The sequence below is a fragment of the Nymphalis io genome, chromosome 2 (genome assembly GCF_905147045.1).
Source record: "Nymphalis io chromosome 2, ilAglIoxx1.1, whole genome shotgun sequence".
NCBI classification, from domain to species: domain Eukaryota; kingdom Metazoa; phylum Arthropoda; class Insecta; order Lepidoptera; family Nymphalidae; genus Nymphalis; species Nymphalis io.
The window spans coordinates 9,818,280-9,833,203 of record NC_065889.1 but is presented as its reverse complement, the minus strand read 5'-3'; the positions used below and the strand labels follow the sequence as shown (position 1 = coordinate 9,833,203).

General features: G+C 32.5%; 1 protein-coding gene across 2 annotated transcripts; it reads left to right on the top strand.

Moving 5' to 3' along the window:
* Nucleotides 1–348: 348 nt before the first annotated feature.
* LOC126773724 (myotubularin-related protein 9) lies at nt 349–12,913 on the top strand. 2 transcript variants are annotated; one of them, XM_050494834.1, is made up of 11 exons: nt 349–561; nt 909–1,162; nt 1,682–1,880; nt 2,289–2,445; nt 2,935–3,048; nt 3,660–3,781; nt 4,293–4,399; nt 5,240–5,460; nt 5,828–6,010; nt 8,179–8,340; nt 11,931–12,913. In XM_050494834.1, the coding sequence occupies exons 1-10, from the start codon at nt 415–417 to the stop codon at nt 8,334–8,336; spliced, it is 1,662 nt and encodes a 553-aa protein (XP_050350791.1). In that variant the 5' UTR covers nt 349–414; the 3' UTR covers nt 8,337–8,340; nt 11,931–12,913. The 2 variants fall into 2 exon arrangements, with proteins under 2 accessions (XP_050350791.1, XP_050350784.1); XM_050494827.1 differs by lacking the exon at nt 11,931–12,913 and having other exon boundaries at nt 8,179–8,836.
* The last annotated feature ends 2,011 nt before the right edge of the window (nt 12,914–14,924 follow it).

Here is a 14,924-nt window from a genome sequence, read left to right as displayed (position 1 = left end):
ATCTCTTTCGTCCAAATATAAACATTATATTCTTATCTCTTTTTAATCATTCCATAACAGAAGTAAAGCCATCTCCTTCCTTTCGTAAATATGTGCAGGAGAACCAGATAAAAAATTAGTAACTTAATGTTTTTTATATTTTATATGGCAAGTTTTTCGTTACTAATTTTGTAATATATAATAATATTTTGAAAAATGGTATAATATCTATGATTTACACTTTTGTAATAATTTATCCATTTGTATTCCGATAAATTATTTTTATCTGAAATACTTGTTAATATATAAAATCAGCTGCTATTTGACATTTCTCATTTTGATTAAAATGTCAAGTGTCAACTCGTTGCAGGCACCAGTAAATAATATGAAAAACTGAAAACAATAAATCTATCTAGTTAAATAAAAAACGGTCTAATGGAATTTATAGAACTTATACTTATTAACAAATTAGATGGAGTGATATTAAAATACCCTCATCATGACAACGTGGATGGAACAGTCTGCATAACAGGACATCACCTTATTTTAAGTTCCAGAAAAGAAGGCGTTCGGGAGCTATGGGTATGCTGACAACAATATTACTTATCTAACAATATACTGATAATGAATTATTTAAGTAATAATAATGAAATGATTTTATATTTTTTTATTTCATTAGTATTTGGAAAACATACAATTTCATATTATACTATTTAATATTTAAGTAAAGCTCATGTATCAGTTAACTTTCCACTTTAAATATTTTACTATCTCTTATTCATTTAGATAAGTTTACTTTGTGAATGGCAAAGAAGTTTATTCTTCTGTTAGGGGAATAATTTAATAAAGATATAATTTATTTAATAATAAAAGTAAAAAATGTTGCAGTATATAAACATAAAATTATAGAGAAGATGTGGCATTTTCAGCTTTTACATAAAAACATAGACAGCATAGAGAAAAAAGAAAACAAGCTAAGTGGTGGTATAGTTCAAGGCGGGTCACTCTTTTTGAAATGCAAGGATCTCAGGATATTTCAACTGGACATCAGCAACACAACAGAACTAAACCTCGTCACACAGACCCTTGAGAATCTGTCCGGCATACAAGATCCAACACTTTTCTACCCATTCTTCTACAGACACATGCATCCTATCATGGAGAATGGCTATACATTATATAGGTAATGCTATCGATTTTTCTGTTACCGTTTACTCTGTGTCTAGAAATAAATATAAATGGCTAAACTAAAATTATAAACAACTAGTTTACGTTGTTAGCTTCGCCCCCATGTTGGTGGGCGGTAAGTGTTAGGTAATATTAGTATAGATTGAATGTTCATAGAGAAGGACATTCTATGTATTCATTTATATTCAAATTAAACTACATAATAAATATTATTAATATTAAAGACGGTTCCAGACATAGGTAAGCAAATTTCTTGTTCTGTTTTAAATATGTTTGCTCCATAAGATCAGAAGCCTTAGTCTTCCCTAAACACGGCAAGCATTCCTATAGCAATAATGTTAGCAAAACAACTCATAAATTCTTAGAAATCTATTTTTAAAGACCAATACTCAATATTATATACATATATATATAAAAGGCAGTAGTTGTTTTTCTATTCCAGTCATGTGTCAGTACTATACAAGAACTGCTTAAAATATTTCAGTTTTAATTAAATTTTATTATATATTTCTAGTGTTGAAGGTGAATTTACTAAAGTACTAGCTACAGAAGAATGGCGCATCTCCCGTGTCAACCAACATTATACGATATGCCCCGGCTATTCCAAAGGAGTTGTTGTTCCTAAAAGTATAGATGATGACACATTAGCAGCGGCTGCTACTTTCAGACAGGGCGGAAGATTTCCTGTCCTTTCTTACAGGCATACTAATGGTGTAAGATGAATTTTAAATTATTTACTTACTTTTATATTATAATTACTGTTATATGACATTTAGGCAAAAATTCTATTCAATATATGTAGAGAGACGGGCCAATAAGCCATCCAATGGTAAACGGAGTACCTTTTACAATATCAACTTCTATTATCATTGCCAATGTATTGAATATTCATAGTTTATACCAATGGGAATAAATATATTATAAGTTTTGAGTTTCAACCTTCAAACAATTTATACAAGTAAATGACCGCTCTTTGGTGATAATAGATGAGTGGATGGTATATATCAAGATATGTTTCCACAAAGCAAGCAAGTTTTATTATTAGACAGCATATAATATGATTTCTGTTGGAACATAATTTATAATGAAGTAATTTAAACAATATATCTAATATTACACAGGCTGTGTTACTGAGAGCTGGTCAGCCACTGTACGGACCAAAGCATAGACGCAGCCGGCCTGATGAAGCGATCCTCAATTCAGTTGTAAATATCGGAATGAAGGGAGTCATCTATGATCTGCGGAGTTCTAATTCTATATCACAACAGCAAAGTAAAGGTAACTTCTATTTATTTTTCAAAAACTTCATTTTAACAATAACAATATTTGTGTGCAGAACATTATTTATATATATCATATTTATTGTCAAACAGCAATATTTAGTATTAAAATCCTGTACTTGGCCCATCTTCCGGTCCGCTTACTAATATACAGAAACTTACCGCTCACTAATTACTATATAAAGAAATAAATAAACAAAACAAAGATTTGGCAAAAAAAAAAGGTTTTAGGCAGATGGACGAGCAAATAGGCAAAAACTCTAGTAATCAGAAGAGTATTTTGATGTGTATAAGGAATTCGATCGAATGTCATTATAAATTGTTTCAGATAATTGATGCTTTTCTTAATTGGACAGATTATACTAAGGTAGTGAAGCCTCGCTGCCCATCTCAAATTCCACACGCTATATTAGTTATACGGTTTTTCATTGAAGCCTTTGCTGTTCTTTTAAATCATACTTTATGTGATATTGAATATTATTTACAGGAGGTGGATCGGAGAGCGCGGCTAATTATTCCCAATGGAAAATATACAACAGATCAATGGACGACGTTGACAACCAACAGCAACTGGCCGAAAGTTTTTCGAAACTTATAGAAGGTACAACACACACTTCCAACTTCCAGACTCCTTACTCTTGGCTACTTAGATGTCGCTACTTGTCGAAGACAGGAAAACTCAACATATTATTTTAATTTTTTAAATTTAGAAACGAAGAATTTTGTTTAGCAACGGTTTTTTTATGCTAATGCTAAAAGCTAAATAATTATAGCGTTCATAGCGGTCGACCGTAATTATTGAGGAAATAACTTGAAACGTGAATTTTCGTATACGGAAAATGATTTTCTAAATTAAAGATTTTCTTTTTATTGCTTGGATTTATAACTTTTGGATTGGAACATATTAAGATATTTGTGTACGAACACCTAAAAATTATGCGTCATTCATAGTACATTACGTTATTTTTTTCTCAATATATTTCAAAACTACTTGTGGTAGGGCTTTGTGCAAGCTCGTCTGGGTAGGTACCACCCACTCATCAGATATTCTACCGCAAAACAGCAGTACTTGATATTGTTGTGTTCCGGTTTGAAGGGAACTTTATTGCTAAGGAATAAAAATATAGCCTCTAAATGCCTGCATGGCTAAGGCCTGTTCTTCATTGATTTTATTTCTTGTGCATTTTCTGGTAGCTGTGTTATATGTTACAGTTTGCGTGGATCGGGAAGTGTCGTGTGATAAGTGGTTGTCCAGGCTGGAGTCGAGCGGGTGGCCCGAGTCTGTCAGGAACTCACTGCACACTGCCTGTATCGTGGCTCAGCACTTACATCAGGTGAGTACATTTATTTAATTACTAGCTGTTGTTGATATTTTAGCCGTATTTCTAAATTATATAATAATTCCATGACTTTATCGACTCTTTTGTTAAATTTCTATTGCCAGATCCGACCAATCGTTCGAAATGTTAGTAAGAAATCTAATAATTTACACGCACGCACGCACACACACACACACACACACACACACACACACACACACACACACACACACACACACACACACGCAATATACTATATGATAATAGTTTACACTTATTATTATTACTTAAAATATTGTTACTGTTTTTTTATTATGCAGAAGCAAGTCCTTCTGATACAAGCTAACCAACAACTTAACCAGCGCAGGACATATTATAGTGCACAAGTGTGTGCGTAAACACATGTGTATTCTCTATCCCCTAACTCTCATTATCCGATGGAACGGTAATCCGACACGTCCGGAATGAGTTTAAGAGTTCAGTTTTTTATACATATACAGCTAGTGATGCTGTTAATTTTGTTCAGAAAGCGGAACCTGTCCTCATACACGGAACGCGTGGGGAGGACGCGACGCTGCTCGTCTGCTCGTTGGTGCAGATCATACTGAACCCGGACTGCAGGACTATAAGAGGGTAATGATATTGTTATGGTGTGTTTTCAAAACAAACGAATGTCGATTTAATTTTTTTTAAGTATTTTTTTATACAGGTGTACCAAAATTCAAACATTTCATTTCAGGATGTTGACAATTTTATATTTACCATGAGAAAAATATGTAAAAATATGAAGACGATTTCCTTAAATCATTTTCAAATAAATTGATGAGATTAAAAACGATACTACATCTTTTAAGTATTGTGATAACAGATTTGTAAATTATACTATACTTTTTTTAAGTCGAGATGGCCCAGTGGTAAGAACGCGTGAATCTTAACCGATGAACGTGGGTTCAAACCCGGGCGAGCACCTCTGAATTTACATGTGCTTAATTTCTGCTTAAAATTTATCTCGTGCTTTTCGGTGAAGGAAAACATCGTGAGGAAACCTGCATGTGTCTAATTTCATCGAAATTCTGCCACATGTGTATTCTACCAACCCGCACTGGAGCAGCGTGGTGGAATAAGCTCCAAACCTTCTCCTCAAAAAAGGGAGAGGAGGCCTTAGCCCAGCAGTGGGACATTTACAGGCTGTTACTGTACTATACTTTTTTATACATTATCCCTATTACTAACCCTAATGCTATTGATTGATTACATCTTTCATCTTGATTACTCAAGGTAAGCCTGTGGACTGGATACTGAGAATTGCTTTCATATGAAAGTATTTGATTTCATATTGATTCAAGATATTAAAAAAAAAAGTGTTAAAATTTTTGTTTTTAACGTGTTTACTCCCATAGAATGAAACTTTAAATTTAAAAAAGGAAGTCGATGTCAAATATTTTCTTAATCTAATTCTCATAATATTTTCAGTTTTCAAGCGCTCATAGAACGAGAATGGCTCCAAGCCGGTCACCCATTCGGGACCCGCCTCCGCTCTGGACCGTACTCGTCTCCACAATCTCGTTCGGCTCCAACCTTCCCGCTGTTCTTGGACTGCGCGAGACAGTTCCTGGAACAATTTCCATGCAGCTTCGAGTATAGGCAGTGTTTTTTGATCACGCTCTTTGAACACGCGTATGCTAGTCAGTTTGGTGAGTTTTATTTTTTAACTGTTTTGGTTTTTTAGCTGTACTCCGCGGCTTTACATGCGTTAAATTGGTATTATTTAGATGATTGGACCTAAATTTCAATAGGTACGCGGCAAGTAGGCAAGTGACTTTATTTTTAGATCCACTTTATTTGTATCTACGTTTAAATTCGTGGATATAACCTTGATCTGCTGTCGAAATGTAGGAAAGCTGTATTAACCCTTTATAACATCACCAATAATATCTTTCAAAAAATCTGTTTTTAAATCTGACTTTAATATTGTTCATGATCATTCCTTCCCATTTGTACACCATGGAAACAAATATAAGCGCCACTTTTTTCTGGTTGAGTGAATATGTTGTTTTGCAGGTACTTTCATCTGTGATAGCGATCAAGAACGCGAGACTCGTGGTGTGTACGATCAGACGACGAGTATTTGGTCATGGATCAACCAGCCCGATGAACTGACCAACTATATCAATCCACTGTACGACCCTACGCCGAATGTTGTTTGGCCATCGGTCGCTCCAATGAGCTTTGTTATTTGGGAAGGTATGCCGTAGTTATATCAATCTTGTACTGCCTTGTGATTTTGTTTGGATCCTTTAAAAATTTTCTGCGATCCTTTTTTTTCCACGCACTGGAAACCTTCAGATAGGTACCCAGCTCCCATGGGGGGGGGGACGAACTGGGTTATGTGAAATTTTTACCCACTAAAACCACTGCGATGGCCGTCTTCGGTACGGATCGGAGAGGCTGCGGGATCGTGTTGGTATAACGCATCCGTGGCCTCTCCCGTGCTATTTTTTTTCTGCGATTTTCTGCGATTCTCTTGTAAAGCGTATATATTAATCCTCATACTAATTTTGTGTAATCGGGTAACATAAGCTCAGGACCCAGGCACATATTATTATTTTATCACTAATAATTTATTGACAAATGAATCTAATATTTTTTATTACCCTGACTCGGAATTAAAACCTAAAACCTAGGAATATGCAGGCTTATTAGCTAGCTACTACAGTTTATATTAGGTCCTTACATATGAAATTAGTGTTTTGTCGTACTGACATTTTGATCTGAAATATCTCCTCTTTGGTTAAGAATTCCAAATTCAAATTTATAAATTCATTTAGCCGGTACATTTGAGTTTTGAAAACAGTCATTCATTTGTTTTTTCCTCATTATTTTTTTCTTTGGCGTCGCTTATTACCGCATAATAAAAAACACGAAATATCGGTATATTTACGAGTACGAGTTCTACCGCGGCACCAGTGCTGCAGAAACAGCTCGAAGAATTAATGTGTACGGCGCTGGTGTCGCAAAAGAAAGCACGGTACGTTTTTGGTTTCAACGTTTTCGTTCTGTAAATTTCGACCTACAGAACCAACCCCGTGGACGGGGGGAGACCAAAGTGGAAAATGAAGAATTAAAGGCTATTGTGGAAGCGGATCCATCACAAAGCACTTCAGAGATAGCTGCAGGCTTCGGGGTAAGTGATAAAACTGTATTAATCCACTTGAAGCAAATCAGGAAAGTAAAAAAAACTAGTTCGATGGGTACCTCATGAATTGAGTGAATTGACGAAAATTGACTCAGAAAAAGTTACTTGTGAGTGTTTGGTAGACTAGCGCCGGTGTCGTTCACTACAGTTTTCTAAAATCTGGCCAAGCGATTACGGCAGATATCTATTGTCAGCTACTGCAAACCATGAAGGAAGAACTAGCTGCTAAACAACTTAGATTGGTCAGTTGCTCTAGGCTACTGCTGCTTCACGTCAAAGCAAGACCACATACTGCACAACAAACAACCAAAAAGTTAGATGAGCTACAATTTGAATGTCTGCGACATCCACCGTACTCCCCGGACCTTGCTCCAACAGATTACTATTTCTTCCGGAATTTGGACAACATCTTACAAGGAAAAAAATTCAACTCCGATGCGGCAGTCCAAGCCGCCTTCAAAGAGTTTATTGATTCTCACCCCCGTGGTTTTTTTAGAAAAGGGATCAATGAACTACCTATGAGATGGCAAAAATACATAGATAACAACGGTGCAAACTTTGATTAATTAAATATATTTTACAAAAAAAAAAAAAAACTTTATATCCCTCCCGTACAAAACGCCAATTTCATATGTAAGGACCTAATATATGTGATAGAGACCGAATGAGTATTATATTCAAACACTATATAGTATAAATAAAAGAAAATGTGACTCTCCAGCAATATATATATAATAATATATATATGTTTTAATTTTATTATTATGATATAATGATTCGTTAAGTATTCTTAAATATTATGCGAGGTCTCCACAAATTGAATATGTTATATATTAGTTAATAGTAGCATAAAGCGTAATTACAGGCACAAGGGACATAAAATCTTAGTTCCCAAGGTTGGTGGCGCATTGGATATGTAAGCGATGGTTGACATTTCTTACAATGCCAATGTCTAAGGGCGTTGGTGACCACTTACCATGAGGTGGCCCATATGCTCGTCCTCCTTCCTATTTTATATAAAAAAAAAATATTATTATTAGTATTTCTATTCTTAAATTCACGAAAATATATTATAATTATATATTTAAATGACCGCCATATTAGGCGACAACATCTGAATGCGTTATATACCTCCATATTACCTAATTCTAATTAATGCATTTTGTACTTTATATAATAAAAAAATTTAAACTATTTACGTACAATATTCTTTCAGAACTCTACCTTCGTTGGTTAGTGGTCCAACGCACAGAAGATAGGGAAGACCAGTACAAAACGATACGCACAAGGGAGCAACATTTACGTGCGCAGGCGCTCCAACTGCGACGGGAACTGCTTGATCTCGCGCACCAATACTATGATGAGACTAAATGAACAGGTCAGATCTAGTCGATTTTTGAGTGTATCCGAATAGTTTATAAGAATATATTATATGAATAGTGATTTTAGACAAAATTAATTTAATGATTGAAGCGATTTCTAACATTCTTATGTTCATTAGTTTCGCTTCTATGCAATTTCAGGGATGAAATCCTATGTCACTCTCCTTCTTATAAACTACCTCTGTGCCAATAATTGTATCGATCAACTGACCCACTGTTGCCTAAATTAACAATTGTTCCCAAAATATATATTCTTTCCTGAATATGCGCTTCGAGTAAAATATTAATAATGTTCAATAACAATGAAATCGATATGGACCAACTTGGAGTTATTGTCAACCGAACGCAAAAATAAATAATCAAAATCGGTTTATAAATAAAAAGGTATATAAGTATATACGAGGATATTGACTCATGAAACATTTTCGATTCTCTAATTAAAAATATTTTATTTATATTCAATATGTATTTTTTTCAAAGACACATGAATATTAAATTTCCCTGTATGTAGGTAGAAATGAAAAATTACGAATAGCTTAATTTTCATGATGTATTATTATAATTGATTATATATTCAAGGCCTTAATTTAATTTAGCAGAAATCATTTTAGAATGAACATTTTTTATAGATAATATCTATTATAGAATATCAAGTAAAGTTTAGTACATTTTTTGTTTTGTCATCAGTACCAAAAATATGTGTAAAATTTCAGCTGTAACTTGTGTAAAATTCATTAGCAAAGCACACACATACTAACAGCTATATAAATTGTACATAGTACAATAATAAAAGCTTGTAAAATTAGTTATTCCCTTCTGAATTAAGACGTGGATATATGTAAATTGGGTTGCATTAAAACCTTTTTTGTCGGCTATTGTTATAAGAAAAAACTAAAAAAAGAAATATATTTGCATAATTTATAACATATCCTCTTCGCTTGTTTTTTTTTTAAACAATTAAAAATAATACAAATAAATAAGCAAACGATACTATCTTTTTTTACGTACTCTGTCGCCTAATAAATTAGTGCGCGACGAGACGTGCTGAAAAGACCTTTGATACTTTTCTTCGCAAACGCAGGGCACAGATGTAGTGAGTTCTCCGCGCGGCATATTTATCGGTAACGTCCAATCGGAGACGGTATTCCAAGACGTATATCCACCTCTTAAACTTTGTGCAATATGAGAATTTTTAAAAGCATTATCGTAAAGACTTGCGCGATGAATAAATGCGTAAAAATATATGCTTAAAGAATTTAACTGCCAATATGTAAATAAAAAAAATAATTAACCATCGTCTAGAAATTTTCTATCATTATTTTTTTATATAATTAAGTAACTTTTAAATAATAATCATTTATTTCTTATAAACGTAAGCTTTATACATTTTTATAGTATTCATCGGATGCTTTTTTACATATTATATTATATAAATGGAACTAGTAATATATTATAGCTTTATAAATGTGTGTATAGCTTATTTGGTCAGAATATTCTAGAAAACGTTCTCTCATGGGTGATGATGTAACTATCACCTTTTGTTCAGAGGTTCGCAGTCAGTGATCCGTGGAACACTAGTTTTGTGCGAAGCAAGCGTTCCGGGTGATAGCGTGCGTCAAGTACCTAATTAAAAACAGTTACAAAAGTTTTTTTTCCCCAAAAATAATTTTGGTACGGCCAGTCATTAAACTTTTTCCTAATCAAGTTTTTTTTTACTTTACAAATTTTACACGAAACAAATATTCTGACCCGCGAATCGCAATGCGATTTGAATTATGTTTTAACTTTTATTTATAGTTTACATATAGAACTCCATTCTTTGAAAAAAAAATTGTAATTGTCTCCTCTTGTAAAGCCCACGACTTATCATAAGTGTTTGTTTATTGTTCTTCGTTTAAAGAAAAAAGAAGAAAGCAGAGAGTCACTGCACGTTTAAAAAAAAACAAATTTTCGGTAGAACTGAGTTGAAAATTATCGGTCACCCTTACACATGTGTGACCGATGAGCTAGAATACTGTGACCGCTGTGGATAATATATTGCAAATATAAATACCGGATAATTGTTAGGGCCGTAGGTAAATTAGCATATCTCGACCAAAAAAATTATAGACAATTAAATTTCAATTATAAATGCTCCGATAACAATTTGTCGACAGTTTTCAATCTATCTAGATAAATAATTATAAAATAACGGTATTTACAATTACACGGTAAGATATATTTGTAAAATAAAAATGAATGCGATAGTTGTAAAGTTTGTTCGGCCTTGGCCTAATATGATGTTGGTCTAATATTTATACAACATAAATATAAATTTAAAAAAGATAAGTACACAGATAATAGCAAGACTGCATTAATGTATATTTGTACCAACATGACAAATTTACATTCGTTTAGAAATAGTTCTCTAAGTTCATAATCTCTAGTATTGTGATTTTAAAAATATTATTTCTTATTCAGCTTATAAAATTGCGAATTTAAAATTAGACATTAGTATTAATTTATTAAGAATGTTTTTTAAATATATATTGAGGGTTTTAATTATTAACAATTTTCGAAATCACTAACTGCCATAAACATTTCTTATTACGTCGCCTAGTTAAATTTATAAATATTTTTTCATGTTTATTGTAGAAGATAAGTACTTAAAATGAATAATAAAGACACATCATATAATATGTATTCTTAGTTTTGTTTTAAATATGTAAATAATTTAAATGCTTAATAGAACAAAATATATTATAAATATAAAATTTTATATGACCGATCTGCTTAGAAATTATATCAAAAAAGTTTTTATTCTAATTATTAATTAAAAAAACTGTTAAAATTGAGTCAATAAAATGTATAATATATTTATTTGGTTTACCGGTAAACTATTTATTTTAAATTAAGAGCGTTAAGCAAACTTGACATACATACAAAAAAATAATAAACATAAAAAAAAATGTAAAGGAAAAAATATTAGAGAAAATTCTATAATGAATTGATGATTTATTTTATTAATGAGTAATTATGAGCCATTATTCAGTTGCTTTCAATTTTATATCATTCGCTAAATTATTTAATTTCCTTCATAATTAATATGTAAAATGCATATTATAATCCATACAAAAATAATTTACGAAATAAAAAGTCAATTAGTATGAAGATGTTTTATTGCAATTAACATAACTAAATTTGTTGTAACACACTTTTGTAGGCACACGCAAGAACGCGTTGGATTTGATAAACGCTCTTAATAAATGTTTAAGTGAAGCTCTCTGTAATCATTTCAATGTATAAATAATATTTTCCTGTACTTGTATTTATATAAAAATGTAATGTTTTAATTTTTAATTAATTTAAAAACCCTTAATTTGTATAAAATCTGCATAAAAGTTCCTATGAATAGGACTATAAGACTAACATGACTAACTTTTGAACATTCCGATATGTAATATATTTTTTTAACAAATAATCTTATTCCCTGAGTTTTAGCTATTTGTGTTAAGTATTAAGTTATTAGCATAATGTAAGTTCAGAATCGAATTTTCTTTATTTAATATTATTTGTAAAAAAACTGTTCGAATTTACCCTTGTACAGTACTGGCAAGTGTGCGCTCGCTATTCGGTTCGCTGCTCGACAACGCTCAGCGAAGACATCGGAAAAAGTCGTTTGACGCGTGTATTTCTATTCCAACCGGCAACTATGGATGACATCTACGTTCTTATAGCCGCACATAAATAACAATTTCGAGATTTTGTGATCGTAATTAATAAGTCTCTTTTAGTTATTTTTAAAGCAGATTGTTTTTTTTTTATAGAATAGGAAGGCGGACGAACATATGACCCACCTGGTAAGTGGTAACCAACGCCCATAGACATTGGCATTGTAAGAAATGTTAACCATCGCTTACATCACCAATGCGCCACCAACCTTGGGAACTAAGATGTTATATCCCTTGTGATTGTAATTACACTAGCTCACTCACCCTTCAAACCGGAACATAACAATATAAAGTACTGCTGTTTTGCGGTAGAATATCTGATGAGTGGGTGGTACCTACCCAGACGAGCTTGCACAAAGCTTTACCACCAGTAGAAAATTCCGGATATTATTATACAGTAAAAGTGTTATTTAATATGACATAGCTAAAAATAATATATAAAAATATTTTTGTAATTTAGACTAGTGAATTCTACGCTAAAAGTCTAAAATAATTTGGTTCATACTCGCCTTATGGTTTCGTGCCTAAAAACTTTTCCGCGTAAACACCACGACCTACGAATAGGTGCGCTTTGAAGTGAATGACGAGCGCACAAGACATTCGCACCGCAGTCTTCAGCGGCGCTCACACGTGTGACTTTAAACAATCATCAAATTTATGTGTTACATAATCTGTGCTAAAAGTTAATTAAATGATTTTTTAACATCATGACATTAAAATATTCACCACTATTACTTACAATTATAATTTTATTTTGAGTTTCCGACAGTTTTTTAATTACTCGTTACATATATGTATATTAGGTAAATAAGAAAAAAACAGGCATTATCATTACAAATGTGTAATGTTAAACAATAAACCCGCCTTAAAAATTAATTTTGTAAAATAATTGCACTGTATCGTTCATTGAGTCGATTGTTTTTTTTATGTATAATTTAAGTATATGTATTGTCAATTTTAAATGAAGGAATTATTTGTCGTCAATTAAATTGAAAATTTGCACGTCAATCTTGGTTTTTTATTTCTTCTATAATCTATGCACTTTTTTATATTTTATCACACTACGTTTATATCCCAGGCCTGGGAACTACTTAGAATTTAAAAAAAAAGATTAGAAATACGAAATTGTATGTTCATTTATATTTTTTATTTATAAAAAACAGGGAGGCGGACGAGAAAATTGATTACCTGATGGTAAGTGGTCACCAATGCCCATAAACATTGGCGTTGTAAGAAATATTAATCATTCCTTACAGTAGTAAATAGTAGTTTCTTGTAGTAACACTGGTTCACTCACTCTTCAAACTAAAACACGAGAATAATGTAAAGTATAATTGCTGTTTGGTGATAGAATATCTGATGAGTGGGTGGTACCCAGACTAGATTTGAAAAAAGTGATTGATGACTACAAGATTTAATTAATTGATCATTCTTTCATCATAGATTTATATTGTTTTTAAATACACTTATTAATACAAGGCGAGGTTTTAAAGTTCGCGGAATGCTGGGGTTAGCAGGGGCTAAGTTGCTCATCGAGTATGCTCATTGTGACAGTATTTACCAAATTCCAGCCTAATCTAGTTATCGACAAGAAGAAAGAAGAAATTAACCACTATGGACAAAATTGAATATAGACGGCGTACGTCTCAAAGTTCCTCACGATCCATAATTAATTGTGTATATACCATTAAATAGTCGAGTTCGATGTTTTATAACAATAAATAATAGTAAATATTATATTCTTTAAAGTAACCTGTAAATTTCCCACGGCTGGGCTAAGAACTCTTCTTTTTTTTAAAGAGACTTTCATTCGCCGCATGCAGGTTTCCTCGATTTGATCGATTGAGCCCGGCTTGCCCAGGTTTGAACTTGGAATTTTCGATTAAGATTCACGTCTTATAACCACTGGGCCATCATGGCTCACGTTATATCCTTTATCTAACCTGATTTTAACCTTAACCCAGCAGTCGTATAGGGCAGGCTATTACTTTACTTTTATTAAAAGCATATCAGCACTTTTTACTCTGTTTTCATTAGCTTTTTTCTCATTTGTATCTAGATTGTGAATACTATAGAGTATTTTTACTCCATCATAGACCACGACAGATGCATTACAATGATTACGACAACAATATTTAAATTATATGTTCTACGTACGAAATACTCTGTACTTCCAAGTACAATAGGCAGATATTACGATCAAATAGCAATGCAATTACATAAAAACCTAAAATACCGGGCGAATCCAATTTAAAAGGGACTTAATTTCAATGATATAAGGACTAAAATACAAGTGCATAATATATATTAGATAAGTATAGGTTTTTGAGTGAATGTTAAATAGATAAAATAATAACAACAAATATAATTAATTCGTTTGCTTGATATCATTCATGGCAACTTTGTATATGTGCAACTAGAAACCTGCAAAGTCTAGTGGTTGTGAACGGACGTGAGCAACATTCGTTGTTCGCAGAAGACAGGTGCGTTGACCAATATGATAAATGTTCGTCGTCTGTGTGTCGCCATTAACTTGTCTACTAAAGCCACTTTAGTTAAATTGTCTATTCTTTCATTGTGTAATTTATTATTATAAGGGGGTTTTGTATGTCTTCTGTATACTTTATTTTTTACGGAACAAAATATACCTTTTTATTTAAGACACTTACAAGCACTTTAACCACGTTGCTTAAAAACGTTGTTCAGCAGCTGTTTTTCTGTCTCCTTCTTACGAATCTCAAATAAATAATGACAGTAAGAGTGAAATTAGTGATTAACTAAACGCAAAGTAAGGTTTATAAGTTAAACGTTACATTTTACATGATAAAGCTACCTCCCGGTCGTAATGTAAACATTACCAAGAAGAACCG

Coding starts and splice junctions, on each gene's coding strand:
- LOC126773724 (XM_050494834.1), top strand. CDS start 415: ATGGAATTTATAGAACTTATACTTATTAACAAATTAGATGGAGTGATA. Junction 1,881..2,288: donor CTTACAGGCATACTAATGGT/GTAAGATGAATT, acceptor AATATTACACAG/GCTGTGTTACTGAGAGCTGG. Junction 3,049..3,659: donor TTTTTCGAAACTTATAGAAG/GTACAACACACA, acceptor TATATGTTACAG/TTTGCGTGGATCGGGAAGTG.